The sequence below is a fragment of the Anguilla rostrata genome, chromosome 9 (assembly GCF_018555375.3).
Source record: "Anguilla rostrata isolate EN2019 chromosome 9, ASM1855537v3, whole genome shotgun sequence".
NCBI classification, from domain to species: domain Eukaryota; kingdom Metazoa; phylum Chordata; class Actinopteri; order Anguilliformes; family Anguillidae; genus Anguilla; species Anguilla rostrata.
Genome location: NC_057941.1, coordinates 7,999,480 through 8,026,565, shown reverse-complemented (window position 1 = coordinate 8,026,565; position 27,086 = coordinate 7,999,480). Strand labels below are relative to the sequence as shown.

Sequence of the window (27,086 nt, the reverse complement as noted above, 5' to 3'; positions counted from 1 at the left end):
ATACTTTAATAATATCAGTGGTAAGGGATGAAATACGAAAAAAACGAAATGTTTAGAAGAAAATAGATTTCACAAATAGAAATACCAATTCGTGACAAATTTCGTCGGTCTACCACACGAATTAGCCTACAGCATTGTATCATAAATGCATAGCAGGATTCGTATCCAAAGACGTTCGCAGAGCAATATGGTGTGGAAAAATATATTGAAATACGATACTTAAGTGATAAAATGTAGGCCTCTTTTTGAAAACAAAACGCAAGGGTGATAAACAGGTAATGTGAAAACTAACATGAGAACTAAGCCAATGACGCTGGGCTAGATAAAAGTCTGTTTGCCATCTGCACTCCCTCATTACAGAGCATTGTTTTCCTATAATGGTCATAAACACTGTTGGGGCCTTCTGTGCGAAAACTCCTACACATTTTTAAATGAAATATGGTTGTGGTTTCGGGTCGAGGCACGAGGCCGAAAAGCCGATAAATCACATGGAAACACTGGAGAAACAGTTGGAAATTGAAATACATCAGCTGGTGACATATGTCCATAATCCGCCGTTAAAACATCTTTTCCGTTATATTTCAACTGACCCAAACTATGTGCGCCATTTGTGTGTCACAGGGCAACGATTGCATCGATACTCTCATGTGGGCTACAATAAGCCTGATTGACATACACAAGTGGCCATTACTCTGCCACGTGGTACAATTACACCAGGTATTCCATCGTCAGGATGAGACGTCAAAACCATCACGTGATCCTCCATTTGAAATACGTGTCTCTTAATAGTGTTGCTTGAAGGTTTTCTTTCCCAAATTTCCCTCATTGTTCGAGTCATGTAGATTAAGAGACATGTTCAACCTACTCTCGCAGGGGTAAGTTCATCTCTGTTTAAGTTAGTGCACCACATGACGTTCACAGGGAAGAAGTAGCCAATATTTGAAATGTGAAAGGTATTCTAAACATATTGTCATGTTGTACCCTAATTTGTCCTAATTACTCGTTTGGAAAAATACAAAAATAAAAATGAGGAAAATATTGCGGTTTATACTTGTAACGAGAGGACATGGAATTGTGAATGCTATATAAAGAAATCGCTACAATTAATCGTCTTTCAAAAGAGATAAACATCCGCTGGTGCTGAACAGATTTTGACTTGGAGTAACGTCAGCACTGCTTCGGGAGAAGGAGGGAGTAAGGGGAGACACCAAATAATTCATGCAGGCGTTTTAACAGATCAAAGGGTCGAGCAAACTTTTTTAGTTCCAAGAAAACATCACATTGTGTTCTCCATGTCACAGCGTGCGGAGGAGCAGAATTTCGTTCAGACGCGCCTACTTTTGCCACCGTGGGGTTAATACAGAACGCTCAGGCGTACCGTTATGTCGAAAAGGAGGTGTACTGTTTAAGCGGTACTCGATGTTGAAAAACACGTCGTTGCTGTAACCACTTCTCAATGGAGAATAATTTCCTGCAGTCTCTTCGGCGTGGAAAGCAAACTATCCTTTGAGCTGATGGAAGATTCCTGTATACATATTTCATGAGGTAAGCTGAAATAACGTTGTGAGATGAATCCCATTGGTTTCAGAGCCCTGGCTGGCTAAGCAAATGATAAATATGACGACGAATGTTTTTCAGTGTTTGAAAAAAGGGATTATAAATATGAAAAAAATAATTTACTAAACTCATAGTGTATTATACTCAACAACTTTGTGTTTGCTGTGACTCAACTGAGCGGACGTGCCAGACCTGAGATTGAAGGCAATTTTCCAAGCATATTTTCTAAGTGTCATCATGTTTAATGACAATTTGAAAACTTGTCATGAAAAAAAAGTGACATATTCTACCAAATTCTCTTCTCCTGCTGAAGCCTTGGTTATTATTTAACCGAGATGTCTCCTCATTTTGCTTATGGTAGAATATGTCATACTCAGTAATTTTACGATAAATATAGGCCAACGTCCGAACATAACGTCCGTGATCCAGCAGATTATAATATAAAATTACGCGTATTTGTTTCATAATGTTCACAGTTGCATACGTGTTGGTTGTATACAACATTCTACTTCTAAATAAAACAAAATTAACCTCTTGAAAAAGCCTATCAGAATGAAAAGCTTCAGTAGGCCGCGTTTAAATTTCATCGTGCATGTTTAGTGCAACTGACAGCGCATTTTACTTAACCTCAAACATTGATCTAGATTGCTAAAATTGTATTAGACACATGGCAACACATAGCAAATGGTTTACATGCATACATTTTTTCCAAACTATTTTTACTTGTGGACTGCTGATTTCCTATAAAATAAACAACAATTTCTCATATAAAATACAAAATGTACTTAAAACAGCCCCTACTCTATTATATGTGTTTTATTCATTATTATAACTGCTACTGCTATAATAAACAACAATAATATTAACAACAACAACAATATGCGTCTTATTAAGAATAAAAGGACGAAGAATAATGGAAATGATCATGAACACTATTACAATAACTCCTACTTAATTTAGTACACTGTTGGCTTGCTTTAATTTCTAAATATTTTGAGAAAGGCTCGACATTACATTATTTATTTGTTCAGACTTATTTTTACAGGATTCGGCTACAACCTCTCTGGTAAAATAGTTTTATTTCAGCAACACCACCATTGATCTAAAATTAAATGAAGTCAAACACAGGCCAAAAATCCAAACGTCACAAATGCAAATGGAGTCGAAATAACAAAACCGAAGAGCCAAATACGGGAAAAGAATTCTTCGACAAAGGCCTGATATATTTCCAATTCGGAACGTGTGTATTATAGCCTACCTAAACTTAGATCATCAGCCATTACCATGAGCAATGTCTCCTTTATCGCTATCCTAAATGTGTTTTATCGGTGAGTCATTAAACTCTCCCCATGTCAAGATGGATAGTACACGATCCCTCCATTTTATGTTCGTTGTATGATGAATTAAAACATTCTTAGATTATGGGCACAGAAGCTCATTACTATACGTATATACGTTGCATGTAATGTAATCATCGATCTAATTAGTCTTATTCCGTTGGCTGTTCTCCTCTTGTGCTGGCATAAGTGTGAAGCGTTAGATAGCAATAGTACACATTGTTATTAATTTCAGTGTGAAAAATAAAAAAATAAAAATGTGTATTTTAAAAATATACAGGAGACTACATTTCACCTGGCTTGCACGTTATTTATTCTTGGTAACATTTCCATTTTTTACTATTTCACTGCCTTCGTGAAACATAATAGAACAAATTCAGAAGAAGGCCATTACAAACTCAGCAATTTTTTAGTTACAATTAATTAATCATTCCCTTATAAACATAAGAGAATGTTTCTCCAATGAGATAATGCACAATTACTAAACAAAAAATGTTTTTTTGGAGAGGGGTCTTTTCATAGAAACAAAACAACTCAAAAACAGAGTTTTACATAGGTGGTACTGCAGAATTTACATGGATCACAGATTTCATACAGATTTTCACATGGAGAGGCATGACCTGCCCAAAATATCACCCCCACCTATTGAAGATTTAGTCCTATCCCCCAAAACAAGACGTGGTACGTTGACCTAATACAGGAACCTTGGAAACACTGGAAACTCAAAACAAATGCTATTAAACTGACGCACTGCCAATATGTTTGCATGTGTTTCAGAGAAAAAGGGGCATCTGACAGCTTCCGCCATTTTGGAGCATGGGACGCTCAAAATGACTTCATAAATGCAATGTGCTCTCAGGCCATATCTGCTGTGAATAGTTTAATGGATTATGTCTCGAGTGACACAGATGTAAACACAGAGCTTGCTCGCAGCTCTTAGCTAAACAGAGCAAGTGATAGAGTAAGTGGTACGTTTTCAGCTGTAAAGGTCCATGCCTGATTCTGTGCGGCATAACGGTGTCAGCCCTTATCTTTATTAGATTTTGCAATGTCTCCGCAGGTTTATGAAACCTTCAATTATCTCCTTTTAATCTTAAGTGTACGTAGTCACACAGTTTACGTGCGCCATATACAAATTTATTTTCTCCCTCGTATAAACGCGGAATGAGTTTGACACACGTTCAGCAGGGCCAGTGGACTGAGATGTTCAGCTTGTCTCCTTCCTCCTTCGGCGTGACCGTTTAGTGAAATATTTGCACGTGTGCATCGGAGGACCATGGGAAAGTCAGTCAGCCCGATCCCCCTCTGCCTGACTATGGGCCCTTAAGCCCCGTGACATGAAACTGGGACAGCACAATATTAGAAGGATAAATATTTAATGTGAAAAAAATCTTGAGAATAAATGAGCGTTGGAGTGGGATATTGGGGGCACTCGTGGGCTGCTCACTCTAAACATTTACTTTGCAGTTTACTCCCCCCTGATAATGAAGAGTATGCGCATACCGCAAGGGCCAATGAGAGAGTCGAAATGAGTGATGCCCTGTGTGACACGGCCTGTGTTTGTGCGTACGTCCGCCACACACCGCCGTTTGTGCGGCCTGCGTTCGCTGTGGTTCAGGACAAGGCAGTCCAAGCACAAGTCCAGTCACATCACTATGTGCCACACAATATTTGTACACAATATTTGTGACACTTTCTCAACATGTGCATTTGGAGCGCGGTAAATTTGACTCTAGCTGACAGTTGAGCAGGGACTCAGTTTTGACTGCTGAATACTGCACATTCCTTAAAAATGGCTGTGTTTTTGAAGATGGAAGCATTGGTCCTCAATTTGTAGAAGTGCTAGCTGGCACATTTAATGTGTTACAGGAGAAACCACACATCAAACATTCTGGTTGGTCCAAGTTTCTGCTTATATATCCTGAGGTACTGTATCTGATATCTCTTCAGTTTAGCAATATCCATGCCTGATGAATTAATTTTAATGAACTAGCATAACATTAAAATGTTATGAACATTAAAAACGCTAGTCATTTAAATATTAAATAATACAACCAAAAAAAAAAAAACAAAAACAGCGAAGGAAATTTGTTAGTTAGCCCTTACATAACTGTGACAGTCTAATCCAGTGCGTGACACATGCACTTCAGGCAAAAGTGAGTAATTACTCTTTACTCAAACGCAAAACAACAAAGGAAGTCAGTAATGGATCATGCAGGCTTTGCAAAACAGAATGAATCAGAGGCAACTCACAATGGCTGAGTCCTGAAGAAGAGTGTCTTCTCAGTTTGTCAGAAATTTCTTCCCACCTGAAAAAGAGACAGATTCAAAAGTGCAAGTTAGATGAACAAAGTCATACAAAAACATTCTGAAAACATTAAAACAAAATGTAATCGGGTATACCTTTAACCGGGTATTCTTCTGCAAAGATAAATATGTTAAATCCCCTTGATGGGCAATTATGAAACCTCATTCTCACACTGCCAGCCAGCAAGAAATTGAAGCGTGGAAAATTGCGTCTTTATTATGAAAAGCAATTCATTTTTCATTAAGGTTATTAATGCCCAAAAATATAAAATATAAGACATCATCAGAAACAGGCAAAACATGAGGAAACATGTTGATAACTGCCAGTTGTTCAGATTAGTATTAGCTGGTCTCCTTTGGGAAATGATCATATTTTGTAGATGGTTTTCCCAATTCAGTGGGACTGATGATTGTTGGAACAAGGTGACTGTCAGTAATTCAGTCAACTCAATCATACACCTGGACATTTTAACAAAGTATAGGAAAACGTCGAAGGTATTGCATGTAGACGACGAAGATGAAAACAATACCAAAAAAAAGAAGCATTGGACAAAATTGTTTTCTCATATGAATTACGTGATATTGTAACGTTTCAATACACGCAGCATCCACAAAATTTGCCAACAAAATGACAGAGGTGGACACATCAAATACATAGTAAATGCCTGAGTTCTCTTAGTTGAGAGACACAGCCCTGACCTCCTCACCCCCTCAACCTCAGGAGATGCTACAGGAGAAGGTCTTGGCTGGGACAGATGAAGGCGTGACTGTGGCCCCGCCCGCTGGACTTCCTGAGCCCCTCCCCAAGACCTCTCACCTGGGGCTGGCTGCCTCAGTCACCACTCCACACAGCAATGAACCTGATCAGGTAAGAGGCCTACAGGCCCTGCCCTGACCACACGACAACCTTCTTATACATTGTCTAACAGCGAAAGTGTTTTTCATTCAGAAGATTTCACAGGGGAGCTGCTCGGTGGCTCAAGCTGTTATGGCACTGTTCTAGTTCATGTTCTAAGGGTGACCAATTGTCCCTAGTGTCGCCCAGGATTTTAATCAACACGCCTCACTGTCTAACTATGGTCACAAGTTTCGTTGGAAGAAGCGTAATTAGACGATTTGGCATTCCTGAAAACCGTACTTTCGGACAAATATTTGCAAAGACCATCGCAAAGTTGTGCGGTTGGGACTACAGCTCTCGACCTGTAGTTTAGAAGCACAGTTCCCTGTTAGTCGCACAAGATCAATTCCCAGTTTGACTCCAAAGAGGAAAGAATGAAGTGAGGTCTTCCATTTCTGTTAATAAACGTGCCTTTAAAAAATTCTTAGTCACAACAAGATCTTGTTGTTGAAGCAGTTTTGTGTTTATAGATGCTGTATTTATGGAAGCGGTGGCCTTATCCTCATTTATCATAGGCCCGCTAGTTATTCTTGTGGCAATAACTAGGCTTGGGTAATCTGTCACAAGAAATATAAAGCAATAATGTAGGGGATGCAGAGTTCCTAAATAAGGATTCTTAAAAAATTACACCAGCAAACATAATGTTTAGACTATTCAAGATTCACAGGCTTAACAAAAATTACTTAACAAGGATTAATGTAGGCGCTTGAGCACCCAAACATTGCACAGAGAAAGCTTATTAGTTTAAGCTAGCAAGTTATTTTCTGGACTTACAGTAATAGGCTTTTGAAGAATTCAAAACAAAGATGCAGATACAATTGTTACCAATTGTCCTTCATGAATGAATTACCTTGACCTTGGGTGAATCAACCTTCTTTCCTCATTGTAAGAGTATAGACTGTGGACTGATAGACAGACAGACAGACAGACAGATAGATATAGAATATGCTGCTCTAAAATGAAATATTTCCTTTATTTTTAAGACTTCTTTATTTAACAGAATGCAGTGGGGAGTAGCAGGATGAAATGTAGAGAGCTTAGGACCCCTCTGTCTGCACAAGTTTTAAGAGAGTTTGGATACATTTTTAACGCTCCACATGCTGCACAGTGTGATTAACAGTGTTGTTTGAGCTATTGTGGTGCAAACTATAGTGGTGTCGATTTGCGACCAAGTCGTTATGGTTTTGGGAAACAGTGGTGACTAGGTTGGTAGTATTGTTGTACAGGAAACGCACCCCAGGACGATATGGTCTTATCACTTACCAGCGACCCAGCTTTCCTGTTAAGTTGCAGATGTAGTGTCTTCTTTTTTGAGTGTCTGTGAACGAACTGCAGTGTGATAAGAAGCGGTGGCTGACATCCCATGCTTAGGAGGAGAGTAACAACACGCTTCTCTGAGGGGCATTAAAAGAAGAAAATATCATAAGTGAAGGGAATTTACAGCTTTTTCCTGCAGTATGTTAAGTTGTATAAACAAACTATTAGATTGACATAACAGCAAATGCCCATGTGTAAACTCAACTTTTATAGTCATTCTCGCTGTAATAGTGTATATTGGAGTCATATAAGCTCTGTTATAATTTTGCTTGGTACAGGATGCTAGGAACATTACAGGTTAACAGTAGCCTAAAAGTTTCAATCAGATTCAACTTCCACTGCTAACTTTTTTGGTGGGCCTGTTGCTTAACTTAAATTTAGGAATAACAGACACCTGGCCTGTAAGTCTACCAATAAAATGTTGTACCATACTAAACTGTAAATTGACTTAGCAGTCTTTCAAGCCTAAAATATTCACCTCTGTGATTCCAGAACATCAAGAACATCAAGGTGTTCCTGCAGGAGAGGGAGCTCTGGAAGAAGTTCCATGAGGCTGGGACAGAGATGATCATCACCAAAGCAGGAAGGTAAGCCACGTGAAACAGAATCGCTACTACAGTTCAGTGTCTCCTCAATTATTTTCTCCAGAGCTGCAGCAATTCTCTCCAGGGCTGCTGTTAGGGTTGCCAGATTTAGAATTAGTCAAAACTGGACACCATGCACGAAACACAGGTTAAGTTTGTGTTTGTTCGCTGGTGCAGAGGTGGGGAATGGAGGTGGGGGGGGATTTCTCAAAGCTTGATCATGTGTGTATTTAGTCATCCATTAGGACTACAAATGCATATAGAGCTATTTTAACAACGTTGCAACTTAAGTGATAAAGACATTTCTTTAAAATTCACTCAAAATATATTAGATCATATTACATTACATTAGTAATTTAAAGTGCAGTGTTTTGGTCATTTATTTTCCAGCCACTGGGGAAAATAAGGACACCTGGCACATTTGAAGCTTAGAGCTATACCTGGCAGAATGAAAATCGTGCATATTAGCAAATACTAATCTACCAAAACAGTCAGGCTATCAATTCTAGTAATAACTCGCCGTACGTTGCATTATGGGAAAGTCTAGGGCACGCATCGTTTGAAAGATATTTGCAACGTTGTTGTAACGTTTCATACTAGGATGGAGTAGGTCGTGTGACGCTGCTAGTCATGTTTAAGAGTGATGCAATGTTTTTGTGTTGATTATGCGTACTTATGTTCGCCCGTATCGATACAATGGATATGAATGCGTGGTAACGTCGGGTTGTAGTTACTGAGAGTGCACACAAAAGAAAAATACTCCGATATTGCGGTTCCACGAGAAAATATTAAATATTCGAAACTATACTTCCACTTCGATAAACGTTGTTGAAGAATCAATGAAGACAGTCATAAAACAGCACGTCTGCGGTCTGCACAACTCTGTCGTTATCCCATAAGTGCTGTCCCTCTTTAGTAACCGAACTGTTTCATCGCGAACTTTCCCAGGCAGTCGTTGACGTTGGTCACATTTTAATAAAGGCGCAAATGAATATTGATTCCCGGATTAATAGGTAGGCGATACGGTGTTATTACTAGCAATAGGCCTGCCACTGGTTTTAAGTAGGCGATGCACGGCCATCAAGGATTGCGTCTGAATAGGAAAATTGGTCATTGCTGTTTCAAATGTTAGATACATTCGGCCTAGATATTGTTGTAAATCTCCTAAACCAAAGCTTTGTGACAAGAGAATGATAATGTAGCCTTATTCGTAGATGTAGTAGGCCTATGTTTCGTACTGTGTCCTAGCCTATAGGGATAGCCTATTTAGCTTTGGTCTGTGTTTTTATTTATTTATTGTCTTATAAAAGAAAAAGAAGATCCGAATTTTTACAATTATTATTTTAACTAAGCAATGTATACTTGAGCACGATCTTCAATAATTAGGTCTATAATTAAATAAATACTCAATTTTATTTCGAAATAAAATGAAGAATTTATTTAATTATTGACCACTTTTTGGCACATTTGGTCCTCCATAGATGTTGCTAGTGTTCACACTATGCAGATACAATGTGGTAAACACCACAGATTATTAAGCCTATCCGCTTAAACCGCACTGACTTCTCCGTGGGACACGTAGCCTGCACTGTAGGAGGGGACGGCTCAGTGACGCATAGCAGAAGGCCTTTCCATTGCATATCATCTGATTTAAAGACAACTGGCCTCATCTATTTCAATGTTTTTTTTATTTTTTTTTCAGTTGTAAATTGGAAGCTCAGCACAAATACAGTGCAGTTAGATTCTTCGATTAACTGAAGTCATGGATCCAACGTTATGACACTTAATTTTGAGTGTCCAATGTTGACACTTAATTTGATATCGAGTGAATATCAGTTCAGTGTCAATTTGAAGTAACTTATTGTGACTGTTGATAGTCAACTTATGTTTTGTTCACAATCAGATTGCTCTTAACTTTGTCCCCAGACATTTTGATCATGTCACTCGACAATATGTTGATAATCATGTCATTGCGCTGTGTTGTTGAGATTCACTTAACATTACGGGAAATGCCCACAGACAGGCTATTTACGTGCAGTAGATAGTAAGTTTATATTCAGTTAAATATTTGGTGCTCAACTGATGTCTGCTCACATAGTGGACAGAGTCAGGTAATGCGTTGTTGAGTGTTTCTTGACAAGTTTGTGGAGAATCACCTAACGTGCAATTGACTTTAAATGACACTCAACTGATATTTAGTTTATATCAAGTTGAGTGTCAGCATTAGACACTCAAAATAAAGTGTTACCAATTGGGGGTCTAAAAATAATGTTTACAAAATATGTTAATGTGCATCATTAGAACTGAAGGAGCATATGGTGAATAGGCTAGATTGGAATGCTCACCCAGCAAAATTATTAATATTAAAGGTCCAGGAGACTGGATTCAAATTGTGGTTATATTCCACAGAAGTGACAATTGATTGTCTTCTTAATATTTCTTCCCAGTTTTTAGCCCAATTATAACCATTAAATTGTAATAGACACGGTTAGATTATTGTAACCTGTTCAGCTGACAAGGACATGGTGGGGGTGTATCCTGCGCTCATTAACGTTTATATCTGTAAAGCACGTAATGTATAAACCATTCCTCATCGCTAACTAGGTTAGAGCTTGTTAGAGCAGTAACCTTACTTGTACACTACCCGACAAAACAAAAGAAGGCAACATAAAATAGGCTTTAGCATTGTATATTTAAACCTGAAAATCATTAATTGTGTAATAACATTGTAACACTGAGCTACTGTACACTAACAAACTCTGGACATTAAAATCCAAATAAAGAAACTTTTTGATTCCACATGTCTAAGCTTGAAAGGTATTTAATAGTAGCCAGCTGACGGTTGGCCTGTTTATCATTTATTTATTTATCGGCCTATTTATCGTTCCACCGCATTCTGTAACAAGATCCAGGCGAAAATGGGCACTGTAAATACAAACTGTACAGGTTCTTGTAATATTGCAGTGCCTGTGGGCCAAAAAACTTGTCTGACAGACCAGAAACACTCTTGAAGAGGCAGACGTGGATGTTTCAGTGACTTCTGTCTGCAGAAGACTTCACAAACAGAACAATAAAGACTACACTGCAAGACACAAACCACTAGTTAGCCACTAAAAACAGGATGGCCAGGTTGCAGCTTGCCAAGAAGTACCTAAAAGAGTCTGCAGAACTCTGTCTTGTGGACAGATGAGACCAAGATTCACTTGTATCAAAGCGATGGCAAGAACAGAGTGTGGGGACTAAAAGAAGCTTCCCAAGATCCAAATCACCCCCCCCCCCCTCCTTCCCCCTTATCTGTGAAACATGGTAGTGGGGGTGTTATGGTTTTGGGCGTGTAGTCTATGGTTGACATGGGTACTGATGCACTGACAGCAGCAGCAGTATGAATTCAGAAGTGTACAGAAGCATCTTATCTGCTCAAGTTCAAGCAAATATCTCCAAACTCATTGGATGGTGCTTTATCCTACAGTAAGACAGTGATCCAAAATATACTGCTAAAGCAACAAATGCATTTTTCAAAGCCAAGAACTGGAAGATTCTTGACTGGCAAAGTCATTCATCCAATGTGATTCCAATTGAGCATGCGCTTCATATGCCAGAAGGAGCTGAAGATGGCAGCAGTACTGGCCTGGCAGAGCCTCACCGGAGAAGATACTCAACACCAGATACTCAACACCTGGTGATGTCTATGGATTATGGACTTAAAGCAGTCATTGCCTGCAAAGGATATTCGACAAAGTACTAAACGTGACTACTTTCATTTATGGTATGTAATGGTGAGGGGAGGGGCGGGGGGCTATGGATACAGGGTGCTGCAATTTCTGTGTAATGTATAAAAATGCCCTTAAATAAAAGCTGGGAATGTGAATGTGCGTTGTTTGATTACAATTCAAAAATTGTTGTGTACAGAGCTACATCAAGAAGAAATATGTCTTTGTCCGAAACATTATGGAGCTCACTGTAAATATGTGGCTAAACATTCTTACAGTTCACTGAATAGTTATGCAAACGGTGTTTAGATGATCTACTGACGGGTGTAGGAGCCGGTGAGTGTTTTTAAATACTCTGAATAAATAGTTAAATAGTTCCTCTCTGACTATTATGCACAGATAAGGTTAAACAGCGTACCCATTACCCTATTATCAAATATTTATACAAATGACTTCAAAATGCTTCAAATGTTAAAGGTGGAACAAAGAAATCTCTCTGGGAATGTATGAAAAATAGTCAGGGATTACTGAGAGCCCTGTGACCTGATGGGGGATGAGTGAGTGTGGGGGGTGGGGGGGTGTTCAGCAGAACGGCCCGCTCTGGGGTGGGGTGGGCTAGGTTCGGGTTGTTGAGCGGCAGAGTGCTGCAGCTGGAAGCACGGAACCCTGGGAGAACTGAACGTCTGAACCTGGCTGGTTTGGTTTGTTGCCGGGCTGCGGCCCCCCAGCGCAAGCCCGCACTTCAAAGCGAGCGGCGCCTTTTCCGAGCAGCCCAGCTCATCAGACGGGGGAGAGCAGCGGGCTGATTAGAGAAGAGCAGCGCCCCCTCCCCCCACCCCCGGATCACGGGCGGCTCCGACGGCTCCCATCATCCACAGGGGCCTTTTGATCTGGCGGGGCCGGTGTTTCCCAGAGGAGAGCACCATGACTCACCGGGAGAACTTAAGAGAAGCAGCTGGCACCGCGTGCGTGCTGACACTGACATGATACACTCTCCCTGCTCCCATTTCTCACTCCCCCTCTCCCTTACGAACACACGTGCATGCACACGCACACACACACACACGCATGCACGCACGCACACACACACACATACACACGCATAATCACGCACGCACACACACATGCACACACAAACATACATACGCACTCACGCAAGCACACACACACACACACACACACGCACGTAGGTTGGTGTTTAAATTCTGCACTTTAGAGATGGCCAGGTGTAGTGCCCCATTATCTGTTTTGAAGATTCTCAGCAGATATCTTAATACATGGAAACCTGCAACTAATTTAAATTGGGTGGGTCCCCCCACTGGGGAGACTGGGGAAGAGACAAGCTTGGGATGTGCATTTAGGGATAGCAGAAATGGGAAGAAAATTAGAGGATGCCAACTATAGGGCCCACATGGGTATGATGTATGGTGACAGGTGGCAAGACTGAATTGTGCCTTTGACTGGGTAGACCATCGCCAGGGTCTTGGGTTTGATGCAAGCCACACTCAGTGGCAAGTGGAGGAAGACAATATGAGACATGGGTGCATTGAGCAAGGTTGAGAATAGACTGAACACGGATGTAAAGTGTGTGCCGTATATACATTATTTTTATGCTGCGGATGAAGAATCTGAAGGAGTGAGTCACTGATGTGATGTTCCCTGATGGAGGGCATGTCATTCAAGGTGAAACTAGTTCTTTGGTGCTCTGTGGAGGGTGGCGCTGTACAACTAACTCCAGAATTATTGGTTAAATTCTGCAAGAATTGTACACTGAACAGTTGCTTGTTCTTGTGTACAAAGCACCAGTAAATACAGGTGTTGCCTAATGGTTTTTGGTTGGAAAGAGTGGTTTCGTATGGTTTTTACCAAGCCCCATGTGTCAACATCATCTCAACTAATTAGTTCTTTCTGAGATTGTTGGATTATTGATCGATGCAGCCAGTGACTGCTTCCATTTTGGCTTAATGTGTGTTTATTCTGTTATTCACTTGCTATTTTATGAAGTGAAATAACTTTCATTTTTCGGAAAATGTTCATTTATTTATCCAAGTGAAAACCCATTGAGACAAAAAAAAGAATTAGAAGCGAGATTCAGGCTTTTTTCCATCAGACATGTTGCAGGACCCTGGAAAGCAAAGCAACGCAGTTTCAGAGAGGACATTGTTTTGGCTGGTAGGTGGAGCAGGTCCGTCTAGGGTACGTCAGTGCTGCTCCTCAGTCACAGACTGGAGCTGGGAACGATGAGCCCCAGAGAAGCCCTATTAGACATGCCATGTGATCCACTGGGGCCACCACCCATTACAGCAGTGTCCCCCCCATCGCAAGGAGCAGGATTCCACCCATTACAGCAGCATGAATCAGACAGACGATATTTCACGGCTAAATCCAGATCTTCTGATTGATTAGCGCTGTCTTCTAAATAGGCCTCCTCTTTTGGGCAGAAAGAAAAATCTCCCCGTTTGGTTTCAGTGATAAAAATCAAAGCCTGTGCCCTTTGATATTATTTATTTTAGTGGGGCATGATAATGGCAGTGCAGAAAATACCTGTGAACTATGGTACTGGCAGTTCAACGTGAATCTCTTTATTGGGTTATTTATGCATCTGTTCCCGTTCTATTGGTGGCTCATACACATGGATTCCAATCAGAAAAAAACCTGGTTTTCATTAGTGGTATTTTAAAAAATTTCTTTCACAAATTAAGCAGGTGGGCTGTGGGCGTCCTAAGATTAAATGGCCCTTCGGCAAAAGAATGACACCGGGAGTGATTGTGAGAAGATTCTGAGGCTTGGACGAGTCTCTCTTGGGGTATTAGGTGTAACGCGATGCTGGCTAGCACTTCAGGTTTGCGTTTCGTGAAAGGGGAAGAGCTTTGAAGCGCCGCGCTGCAAAGTGGATGCAGAGCAAAGTGCTTGACCGGAATCCCTCAACTCCGCTGTCAGCTCTCTTAAGTATGTAGACGGTCATAAAGGAACATATGGTGGCGCTCTTACGTGTTTGTTGCCAGAGGGGGCAGCAGATAAACCGGGGATCCGTGACGGCACACTTAGAGAGCGATGACGTGTCTGTTGTATAAAGTGCAGCCCGGTCCGGGCCCCTATTAAAAAGCACTTAAGGTTTAAAAGGGCACCGATTGCCTCAGAAGCTTGCTTTGATGCCAACGGGATGAAAAAAGACAGCCATTTTTGGGAAGAGGTCACGGAAGGCAGCGCCATTGATGTGTTTTACGGCCTTGTCTGCTACATTAGCATATTCTGTCTGTCATCCTGGCCTTCCTCATGTACAAGTTCAGTGACTGTCCCATATTTTACAGTGCCAGGATTTCAGAGCTGTCAGTGTAAGGAGTTCATCACCAAAAACAATATATTATGTCCTGTGCGTAAAACAAAATCAGAACCAGACCTGAGCTAAATTTGAGATGTTGCAGATTCTTGCAACAAGCTAAGCACGCTTTGTCCATAACTGTGAGTAACGCATTCATGAAAGTGCCTTGTGTTTTTCTTTATTATTTTTTATTGGTTTCAGTGATTAGACAGCTTATGATACTGGGTATAAAAATGAGCAGACAAACAATACGGTGCACATTCATATTCATCCCTCAAAGTCATCTTTTTTCCAAGAAAAGAGACATGCCTCATTGAATGCCATGCTGTGACTATGGTCTTCCAAGCATAAACCTAAAATTCTGGCACAAGTCACTGCGAGAAGGCGTAGTTCACACCTGCAGTCGGATTTGGAAGAAGGCACCTCAGCCAAAACTGATTCCTTCGGAAGATAAGGACTAGAACCAAGGGGAGTGACACCATTAGTCCACCTCCACAGCAGGCTACGTGTACAGCCTCCTCCACCTGTCACCTGAGGCTACAGTGTAACGTAGTGGTGTTGGTGGACAACGAGGGAGTGAAACAAACATTCTGAAAATGAGCAGTCTGAACTGATGTACCATTAGAGACTTGCATATAATTCTGTAGACAAAGGAAAAATTATTGGAGCAGCGCTTGACTTTTTTTTGTCAAAATGTTTGGTAAGGTCCCTCGTTAAAAGGGTATCGGAGAAGGCGAGAGCAATAGCAAGCTGAACCTTGCTGCATTGCATGCAAAACTAGAAGGGTTTAAGAAGACTTTAATTGAACATCCAAACATTTTCAGTGAACATGCTTCAAGCCTTTTATGAATGTAGTTACTGAATTCTTTTGATTTTGAACGTCTGTGTTAAAGCCAAATGTCTCTAATAAGAAAGCAATTATTTGAAACTGAAAGAGCTACTAGGTTAATGGGCTTTATATAAATGGTATTAAACATAATAACAATATAAAGCAGTGATACAATGCTTAAGAATATGCATTATTGCAGTGTCTCAGTTTACAGAAGGCGTTGGTGCAGTTGTCGAAGCAGTAATTGATTCCAAATCAGGTTACAAAGATACTCTAGTGGTTGATTAGTAGAATCAGGTGTAATGTCAGTTGGAACAACGCCCCAGCTTCGATAAATTGAGACTGCATTTGTATTAAGAGACTTTCAGTAAATATTTAGTATGTTCATTTTCCTACTACTTTTGAGCTTAACAGTGCACTGTGTATCTCTGTAACTCTTATCTTGTGCTGTCCAACAGACGGCTGTTCCCCAGCTACAAGGTGAAGGTGACAGGGATGGACCCCAAAACCAAGTACATCCTGCTGGTTGATGTTGTCCCTGCTGATGACCACCGCTACAAGTTCTGTGACAACAAATGGTGAGACTGATTAAGACGTAAAAGGAGCTCACGGTCTCCGCTCTGTCGCCGTCCTTAGTGCCGTGGTGTCTCATTAATCAGTAATCAGTGACAGTGAAAAAACATCTCAACTCTTGAGTCTGAAATGGTGACAGATGCTGTCTGGAAAGGTTGCTGACCCCAGCCCCTTCTCCTTCAGAAAGTGCTTTGGGTTGAAGCTGGTTTCTTTACCTCACTATTTTTTAAAGCCTAAATAGGAGGGTGGTCCAGCTTTATTAAATGTCCTTCTTAGATTTGGTAATACTTGCTGAATTTAACACCCTTATGAACTTGTTAATACCCTTGGTGAAAATGAACGTATTTCCTTGATAATCATATTGTAGACCTGTGGCAACATAAAGCAAAACATATAAAGATTGCAGACAAAATAATATCATTGCTCAGACAAGGACAGTATTCTGAATTGTTTGTCTTCAGCTTCGTCTTCATTGAGTACAGACCATCTGTAAATAAGCCTAACAGTGATACATGTTAAAATATGAAATAATTGCTATATTTTGGATAACTATTTCATTAGTTCTAATAGTATATATGAATCAATTCAAAGTATATACCTTAAATTAAAAAATAAATATTTTAACATTTTTTTATTTTCAGCAGTCTTGCAGTTGCTTTAAAGCTAAACAAAAATATGACCCAGTTTTCCCTCCAATAGCTGGCATGGAAAAAATGAGTGTGCTGTGTTCCTTTGAGGAAAGAGTGGCCCACTTGCAGGGATTAGGTAAACTAATGGAGGTCCCGTGATGAATTATAAATATAACACAGCTACAGATTCATTAGGAAGAGGAAAATGTGTATAGACTGTGCTGTAAGTGTGCATATGTACAGTCATATGACACTGAAAGGCTCCTCAGCCAATGACAGACAAGGGGCAGCTCTGGCTTCATTAGCTGATGCTGCTTCATGCTGTTAGTGCACTGAGTTCATTACTAAGCTGGCAAGCAGCATGTCGGACATCGATGAGCTGAAAGCTGCAGGGGTGATCCTCATTGACCCACCAATCCCACCATTGCCCTGGGCCAACTGCAGTAACTTTAGTTTGAGTATTGGGGGGTGGGGGGGGGGAGAACTGCAACCCTCCAGAAACATTTTAAAAGAGCAGTTGTAAAATTATGGTTTTTGCTGAATTCTAAGGGGGTGAAACTACAGATTACTGATCAGTAAGGCCGGGTGGCTAAAATTGCAGAGCAGACACAGCAAAGTTGTTGAAAACTATTGGGGGAAGATTGGGGGGGGGGGGGGGGGGCATAACGTGGCACAGTTGACAGATAGATAACAACAAAGCACTGCTGCCAACTCCCCCCCCCCCCCTTCAAAGAATACCCAAGGCCTCATGAGAACTCAGCATTTTATGGCCATATTTCCAGATGTGTGGGATGGCCTGGAATCTCGGTGTTTGCCAGCATTGGGTTCTGGAGTTCCTCAGCGACACCTCAGAGTCACATGATTAAACGTGATGTTATGGTCTGAGCTGCCTTTCCCCTAAACCTTCAGAATTATTCCCACAAAGTGAGAGAGAGAGAGTGAGAGAGAGAGAGACCACTCGTGCTCGCTATCTGTCATTAGCGTGCATGTGCTCCACATAAAAGGGCTCCTCGCAGCAACCGCGGCTCAGCGCTGGCCCTTTGTCGAAGCCGTGTGATGGTGAAGATGCCCGTCTGTCTGGATCTGAGTGTAGTGCTGTGACACTGACAGCAGTTAGAAATGGCGGAAATGGCAAGTGTGTGTGTGTGTGTGGGCATGTATTACTATCTTTGTGAGAACCAAATGTCCCCACAAGGATAGAAAGGTGAGGAAAATTATGCAAGGTGGGGACCTTTTGCTGGTCCCCACAAGTTCAAGTGGGTGTTTTAGGGTTAGGACTTAGGGTTAGGGTTACAATTAGGTTAAGGTTAGGCATGTAGTGGTTGCGGTTAGGGTTAGAGGTTACGGAATGAATGTCAATGAGAATGAGAAGGTGTGTGATGCAGTGTTGTGTGGTCATTAGGAATTCTGGCCATCATTAGCTAGAATTACAGAGCTCCAGTAGGGAGACTGGTGATGATCAGTTCCTAGTGATGAGCTCCAGCAGGTAGAGCAGTGATGAGCAGTCGGTAGTGATGAGCTCCAGTAGGGAGACTGGTGATGAGCAGTCTGTAGTTATGAGCTTGAGTGAGGAATGCAGTGTTGCTGAAGGTCCGCTCTGCTCTCTCCCCAGGATGCCGGCAGGCAAGGCAGAGCCAGCCATGCCTGGCCGGCTGTACGTCCACCCAGACTCACCCGCCACTGGGGCCCACTGGATGCGCCAACTGGTCTCCTTCCAAAAACTGAAACTCACCAACAATCACCTGGACCCATTTGGACATGTAAGTCCTGCGTACCCAAATGGGCACCAGTGGCCATGGCTATGACGCAAATGCTGTACGAAGATTACCGTACTGTGAACCTTGGACCGATGGTCATGTTGGGTAGCCAGGGTAGGTCTCCAGCCACGTGAAAATGTGGAAACCCTGTGATGTTTTCCTAGCTGAGAAAATGTTCTGGTGTAACAAGATGTTTTTGTTGGGTATGTATTTCTCAAGAACTGTGAGAGGAGTAGGTGCCATTTTCAGCAGGATGGGTACTAACACCTGCACCACCATACCCAAACACATGCGAATGTGCAAACATCTACATACACATACACACACATAAACCCTTGCCCATGTAAACACCCATATACAAAGGCATATTATTGTAAATGTGTATGCATACATTTATAAAAACACACACACACACGCACAAACAATGTGTGTGTGTGAGTGCCTGTGGAGGCATGTTTCTAAATGTGGACCGGAAGCTCCAGGGTCAGAACTCCATTAGCTGTTCCTCATCCACCAGCCGCGTTCTCTCCGGGATCAGCCTTGGCCCGTAACAACCCCGTCGAAACCTGGCAGCCAGATCCCTGTGGAAACAGAGGCTGAGACTAGCGCGGGAGAAGAAAAAAGAAAAACAAACACACGGCGGGGGATGAAGGTAGCGGCTGGTCCGGGGCGAAATGGCGCGGCGTGATCACCGTGGCCTCCCAAAACCCCAGAGGTCATTTGTCTGGGCCTGTGGAGGGGGTTACATACAGCGCACAGTCGCCCCTGTCCTTAACACAACTCACTCGGCTGGAGTCGGTCCAAAATATAACTCACACCTGCAGCTCTGGAGGGCCGTTAGGGCGCTCTAATAGGAAAAGCAGCAACGGAACCAGAGGAAGGGACGTGAGCTGTGAGCTGCAGTACAGAATGTAAAGTGCAGTATGCGATGTCGAAGTGTACAACAGGCCGAAAAGTGTAGGTTGCTTCGGTTTTGAGAATCTACAAGGTACAAAACTCCTGTGTTTATAGCTATGGGTTTTGAGAGAGGATCCAGAGTGGGGCACATGGTAGTGACAGAAAGCTCACTCCATCCACATGCTGCCAGGTATGAGTGTGTGTGTGAGTGAAAGGTGTGTGTGCCCTACGATGTACTGGTGAACTGTCCAGACTGTATTCCTGCCTCTCGTCCAATGCATGCTGGGATAGGCTCCAGCACCTCCCGCGACCCTGATCAGGAATGAGCGGGTATAGATAATGGATGGATGGAAGGAACCAGTACTAGAGCTAGAAATAAGTGAAGCTACAATCGGTGTCAACATCTATGAGCTCAGTAATCTAGAGGAAGAGATGGCTAGAGGATGTATGGCTCAGGATTAGATAGGCTCAATGACTGCTTGAAGTTTGTGATGTGTAGATATCACCAGGTGCTGAGAAAAAGTGCATAAAAAGTGCTGTAATTTATACATATTGAAACCAAATAAATGTATAAAAGCTGAGAATCTGCGCTTTAACCCACATGTGAATTGTTGTTGATTAAAAATCTAAAATTTAAGATTACAAATCAAGGAAAAATATTTCTTTGTTCCAAACATTATGGAGGACACAGTACATCTCCTATAAGGAAAAAGTTTGTGTTGAGCCTGTTCACACATGACATGACCACTCAGGATAGATTAGGCAAGGCAGGATGTCTACCCTGCTAAGCAATGCAGGACAAATGTTTACTTTAGGTTAATTCATCTTTAAAACAGCCAGCTATTTTGCTGAATAATAGTTTTGCCACAGATGTAAATCTTACCAACACAACACAGTTGATGAATGATAGTTTTAAGATAACTTATGGTAACATCTTATATGTGGATTTGTTTTTGGTGAAATGCAACGAGATGAATTGTGTTAAATAGCTGGCTATGCCTGCCATTGATATGTGATGTTAGCCTGCTAAAATAGCAACTTAAAACAGGCGGTTTGACACAGATCTTTACCAGGAAGATGTATTGCATAGCACACACGCTATTTGTGAGGCACTGATGGCAATTTAGACAAAGCCATATCGAGCAAGGACAGCAAAACTGTTCATTCCATTCCTAAAATAAATGTTAAAATTTCTCTTACAATGCAGCTCCAAAGTATTCCAAGTGCAGTGCCTCATATTTGTTGAATTTTTGAGAGGACAGATTCAGTGAAGGCCATTTTATTAAAGAAATTGAATAATAGAAACACAGTAACCTTCTGCATGCTTTATGCAGGAACGTTATTGCTTTTGTTCACACTACGGCCGTGGTGAAAGACTTCCGTGAATCTCACTAGGTCCTGACGCCATGATGCCAACGCAGAAGATGTCCGGCAACATTTAAGGGGTTAAGGTGCGTGTGTGAAAGAGGCTTCGGTGTTGGGCAGACAGACCCTGGGACGGCTTGTCCGAAGACATCCCGTCAGAGGGGGCCCTCATTAGGTCCATGGCCTCCCAAGCCAGTGGCGGGGCTGACTGTCAGGATTAGTGGACGTCCCGGGAGATGATAAGGGTGCGTAATGAGCACGGACGGAGGGAGGCGAGCTAAGCCAGGCCGACGCCCCGGTTCGCTGGGGGGGTGGGGGGGGGGCACGGCCGGCCGAGAGACACGGGCACTAATGGAGGCAGTGCAGATCGTGGGCGGGGCCACACCCCGGGTCACCGCGACCGTGAGAGCAGCTCGCCGTTCCCCCCCAACCGAGCTGCGCTAGCTAACCCGCTAGCCCGCTCAACTGGCCCGTTCTGGGGCAGGGTTTTAAAGGGCACCGTATGGCACGGGTGCAGTCAGACCTGACGGCGTATTCCAGTGATGGCTTGCAAACAGGGGGGTGACAGTCACACGTGCTGCAGGGATGTGTGAAGGCACCAGCGTGGGCACCACTGCCGCCGCTGCTGGTAAGAGAAGCAGACAGCGTGCGAAAAGCCCGCAGCCATGGCGAACAGTGGCATCAATGCAGAGGGGAGGTGAACAGTCATATTAATGCAGAGGGGAGGTGAACAGTCGCATCAGTGCAGAGGGGAGGGCAGCCTGCAGACAGCGCCTGGCGACGATTTTGGGGGGGGCGGTGTGACTTGTTGGTGGCCTGTGTGACCGCCGACCTTTGGGGTCTTTACATTCCTGGCATTCCGGCGATTAGGCACCCCCTCCTTACCTCCCCTGCTTAGCCACTGTCTGCGCAGCATCAATAGAAAAGAGATTATCCCTGAGGATGATCGAGGTTAGCTCAGCTACCATGAGATTGACACCAGGCTTCTGACGGCTCTGCGTCTGTGCACTTCCTCTGCTACTGGTGCAGCGGGGCAGGGCCACAAATAAACAGCAGGGCAGTTAGCTGCTTCTTGAGGTTTACGCTTTGAGATTAATACATTTTTGGAGGAGGTGGAGGGAGGGGCTTGCATTTCCTCAAGTAATCATTTGCCACCATGAGCTAATGGATACTGATGACCCGCTGAAAAGACCCATTCATAAAAAATTTACTTGGTCAGCTTGAACAGCACGCAAGTGCCAGTTTTACAACACTCCTCTTACATTTTGAACAAATATTAAACAAAAATTAGAAAATAAAAACATCATGGCTTTATCAGGTTTGTGTGTGAGCAAGAGTCAGCGTCCAGTTTAGTGTTTCCGACGAAAGCAAGTCATTCAAGATGCCCATTTGCAGTCAAAACACATTTCTGCTATCTTTATTTGTCACGCTTTGCAAACTAGCATTAATTACTGTACAAAAACAGTATTTTCACAAAACGTCTATAAGAGGGAAGCTTAAAGTGCAAAATGGAGGTGTCTGAAATATACCAGAACAGAAAAGGATAGAGAAAGGGCTCCCCGCTGCATTGGTCTGTGACTGCGGTGAGAGCGATGCGGCGAGACAGCATGCGGCCCTGCGCCTGCACCGCTGCAACAATGAGCATCAGAACGCATTACCTCAGGACCGCAGCCAGCCGACCACACAAAGGTCACAGGTGTCATCGCCCGTCCCTCTCACGCCCCGCCCACTTCTGCATCTGACACGGGGGAGCGCTGCTGCGGTCCAGCCTCCCGCTCGCCTCTCTGGCCTGCTGGTCCCAGCGCTCTGAACGCCACCCCCCCCCACCCCCCCTTTAGCGAAGAACTGGGGGTGGAGTGGAGAGGCTGATGCTCATCGTGGCTGACAAGGCAGAGCGAGAACCTGACCCTTCTTCTTCGGTTCACCCTGAGCTCACGGCGCTCTCTCTCTCTCTTTCTCTCTCTCTCTCCCCTCTCCTCTCCTCTCCTCTCCTCTCTCTCTCTCTCCTCTCCTCTCTCTCTCCTCTCCTCTCTCTCTCTCTCCCTCTCTCTCCCTCCCTCTCCCTCTCTCTCTCTCCTCTCCCTCTCTCCCTCTCTCTCTCTCCTCCCCCCCTCCTCTCCCCTCCCTCCCCTCTCCTCTCTCTCTCTCTCTCTCCAGATCATCCTCAACTCCATGCACAAGTTCCAGCCGCGGCTGCACATCATCAGGGCCGACGAGAACAACACCTTCGGCTCCAAGAACAACGCCTTCTGCACTCACGTCTTCCACGAGACCGCCTTCGTCTCCGTCACGTCCTACCAGAACCACAAGGTGGGCGCCCGCCCGTTCCCCTGCACCGGAGGAAGGGACTAGTAATGGGCTAAACTCGGAACACCGCTAAAGGGTTACACGGTGCGAGAAATGTGTTACATGTATACGTGTATGAGCTCAACTCATGGAAAAGCGCCATCTGATGACAATTTCAAAAGCGTTGGGAGGATACGACAGTAATAAGGTGTTGTGTTTACTGAATCTTTTTCTAAAAATGTAGATAGAAGTTTTTTAATTAAATGAAAGTTAAATTGTTCTATTTAAGTAACAACAAAGAAAAAGTCAACACAGAGGGTCACGTTTTCTTTCCGAATTTTGTCACACCTTTTAAAAGTGGAAACTCTCTTTGATGTGTGCGGAGAGCTAGCCGCAGTCATGCTAGCATGGCTGCTAAACGGCTCGTCAGCCACGGTCACCGTGTTTATATCTGTGTCGTTATTCTTCCAGTGCTGTTGAAGTGTGTTGGCTCGGTCTCGCAAAGTTCACATTCGACTTTATTTTCTGAAACTTGTGTTCAGTGTGAGACCAAAAGGCGCTTTTTTCTTTTCTGTCTGAGGAATGTCAGTTTGATTTTCGCCACACGTGCAAACAAAAGTCCACATTATCACTTATCAGAAAGCTGATCAAGGAATGCTATTTCAGTTTCTGTTGTAAAAACCAACGGCAGATCAGCACTAATGCTTTTAAACACAAGCCTACGACACTCACAGTGAGAATAGGACACTGGAAAAGGAAATGGTTATAAATAATTTAAATAACTTTGGCGCTTAAAAAATGTGTTTAATCATTTAGAGATTTTCCCAAACATTTACCATTTTTGTTAAAGTACAGCGATTCAATGTTTAGAAGTCACACCCCTGGAAGGAACCCAGAAATACAACCGTTTACTCGCCACCTGCCATTTGGGCTAGGCGAGGTTTTTCAGGGCTGTGAGCTCTGGCGGGTGAATGTGTGACAGCGTGTTTACGCGCCGCTGGGTCTCTTCTTAGATCACACAGCTCAAGATTGAGAACAACCCCTTCGCCAAGGGCTTCCGGGGTGGAGACGAGGGGGACCTGCGCGTGTCCCGTCTGCAAGGGTGCGTATGGGACCCTCCTCGCGTGTTGAGTCCTGGTTGAAAGGGTAACATAAGGCTATTTTATTACCTTCATTTAACCAGGAAGATGAGTTCTCATTTCCAGTGACAATCTGATGTGTAGGCTTTTGAAAACAAAAACTGGGGCGAAACTGCCAATGCAGTATTTTAAATTAATTTAGGGCTAACCAGCAGTGAAATTATTTTTACAATACAGCTGACACAAAGCAACTGCTTGTGTGGTTTATGCTGCTGTTCACTGGAAAGCAACACAACCAAAACTTGAATGATCTTGAATCTCTCTTTCTCCCTCTATTTCTCCATCCTTTTCCCTCTCTCTCCCTTTCTCTCCTTCTCCCTTTCTCTCCTTCCTTTTCCCTCTCTACCTTTCTCTCCCTTTCCCTTCTCTCTCTGTCCCTCCCTCTCTCTCCCTCTGCCCCCTTCTCCTTTTCTCTCTCTCTCTCTCTCTCTCTGTAGGAAAGATTACCCTGTGGTTTCTAAGAGCATGGTCAGACCGAGGCTGGTCTCCTCACACAGACACCTGACAGGGAAGCTGGGTACAGGGGTCTTGTCAGGCCACCTGCAGGCCCTTCCTCACTATCAGTACGAGAGTGCCGGTCCGATGCCCAACAGCGACTCCCAGGAGCACCCCGAAAACCGCTTCTCCCCTGGCCGAGAACCAGGCCTGCTTTACCACTGCTGCAAACACAGAGGTACACTTCAGTGACCCTCAAAAATCCCACCCCGCCTTTTCAGAGCATGTACATTATCTGCATTCTACGCTGAGTGAGACTGGCCCATCTACTGGCCCGCTGTGCTGACAGCTTTAACACCTGTTCTTGCAGATAGCGGCCGACACTTGGAACTGGGGTGCAAACGCCCATTCCTGGACGCAGCGCCACCTGCTGTCACGGAGGAGCTCTACTTCCGGTCCCCTCCCTCCTACGAGCCCCCCCTGTTGTCCCACCCGTACTGCGGCGAGCCGCTGAGCTCCCGGGAGACCTGCATGTACAGGGGGCTGGAGGCGGAGCTGGGGGGAGGGGCCGGCGACGAGCCGACGCCCGCCCCTCTGAACTGCAACGTGTGGGCGTCGGTGCAGCCGTGCCCCAGGTACCACGTGCAGACGGTGGAGGCCGTGCCCTACCCGCCCTTCGGCGCCCACTTCACCACCGCCCCCGGCCCAGCGTCCGCCGTGGTGCCCCAGCTCCCCGCCTCCGCCCAGTCCCCCGCCCGGCCCTTCTACCGCCCAGGCGCCCCGCAGAGGGGCCCGTCCCCCGCCCCTTCCTCGACCCCTAACTCGCAGGACAGGGGCCCCCACCCCTCCGCCTACCCCCGGAACCCTGCACCCTCCCCACTGCCTCACAGAGACTATCCAGCGGCCCCCCCGCAAAACCCCCCCTCCGTTCGGGACCCTCACTACCAGCACCAGATGGGGCTGAGTTGCACGGGGGGGTGCTGGACTGACAGTTAAGAGGGCGGTCCGTGCGCACGCCCCGCTACCCCCCCCCTCCCTCTGCACAGGAGGACGCCCGGCACCTTCCAGCTCTGCCGATTTTGAGATGAGGTCACAGGCAGGATTCATTCACATTTTCTTGATCTCTTTAAGGGCAAATGCAAATCAATCAAGCAAAAAATAATTAATACAGTTCCGTATCTCAATATAGTCTGCCTTTCTCACTTGTTTCGCAATATGGTGGCGGAGGTAAGAATGAAAATGAGTTTTTGCTGAATGATTGGCACCTTGGGCTGCGTGTTGTTGGTCATACAGCAGTAAACACAGCCATCTTTTTGCCCAAAGAGTGTTCATACATGTCTAGAATTCTTGATTCAGAAACACTTGCATCTTCATTACACAGCATTTTGAAGATGTCACATCATGGGAAAATAGACAGTTGCTGTTTCAGAATGACTCTTTACCATCCTGGTAATGTAGTAAAGCATAGACGAGTTGAATGAATGAATTAAGCGATAACAAGACACCTCCTGAAACTGTGACATCTCATTGTGCTTATTGCTACGTTTGAGGTTTCAAAATAAGAATAAAAAATAAGCATAATGGCAATTTCATATGTGTTCAGTACACAAATGGCTTTAAGTTTAATTATATCACAGCTTAAAGGCAAAAAAAAGTGTGTATTTGGATTTCGTTGCTGCCGGAATGAACAGAAAGCAAAATGTATAGCTCTCGTCTCCATCCCAAGCAGCGCACATTTCAACTCACACCTTTTCAAGTTTTTTAGATATTCAGTCTTTATAGGTATTAAGGCGGGTCATTGCGGCTATAAGGTTTCATTGTCTGAATCCTAAGGAATGTAAGTCTTGTTTGATTGAATTGCATATGCCCTTAATGTGGCCAGGCGTATTTTATTGAATCTAGGGGACTGTTTGTTCGACTGAAGTGCTGATCTTGATGAGTTGCACACTGTGTGTCATGATTGTATATGTATTCTGACCTGCAGCAATTTGCTTATGTACTTCTTTTGCTTGAGAGTTTTGTGTATGATGCCATAGGACATGAAGGCCTACGTGTAGCCTATTAAAATACCTGCAGTAGTTATCACACCCACTGTCAATATCTGAAATTCACATATATTAATTATGATTTTGCACACTTTAAAT

General features: G+C 43.7%; 1 protein-coding gene across 2 annotated transcripts; it reads left to right on the top strand.

The window, feature by feature from the left end:
• Window positions 1-737: 737 nt before the first annotated feature.
• tbx4 (T-box transcription factor 4) lies at window positions 738-27,029 on the top strand. Of its 2 annotated transcripts, none has more exons than XM_064350077.1 (9): window positions 738-875; window positions 5,923-6,069; window positions 7,909-8,003; window positions 16,320-16,439; window positions 18,676-18,823; window positions 23,240-23,392; window positions 24,382-24,470; window positions 24,945-25,180; window positions 25,313-27,029. In XM_064350077.1, exons 2-9 carry the CDS (start codon window positions 5,926-5,928, stop codon window positions 25,936-25,938), a joined length of 1,611 nt encoding a protein of 536 aa, XP_064206147.1. In that variant the 5' UTR covers window positions 738-875; window positions 5,923-5,925; the 3' UTR covers window positions 25,939-27,029. The 2 variants fall into 2 exon arrangements, with proteins under 2 accessions (XP_064206147.1, XP_064206148.1); XM_064350078.1 differs by lacking the exon at window positions 738-875 and adding an exon at window positions 1,174-1,545.
• Window positions 27,030-27,086: the final 57 nt, after the last annotated feature.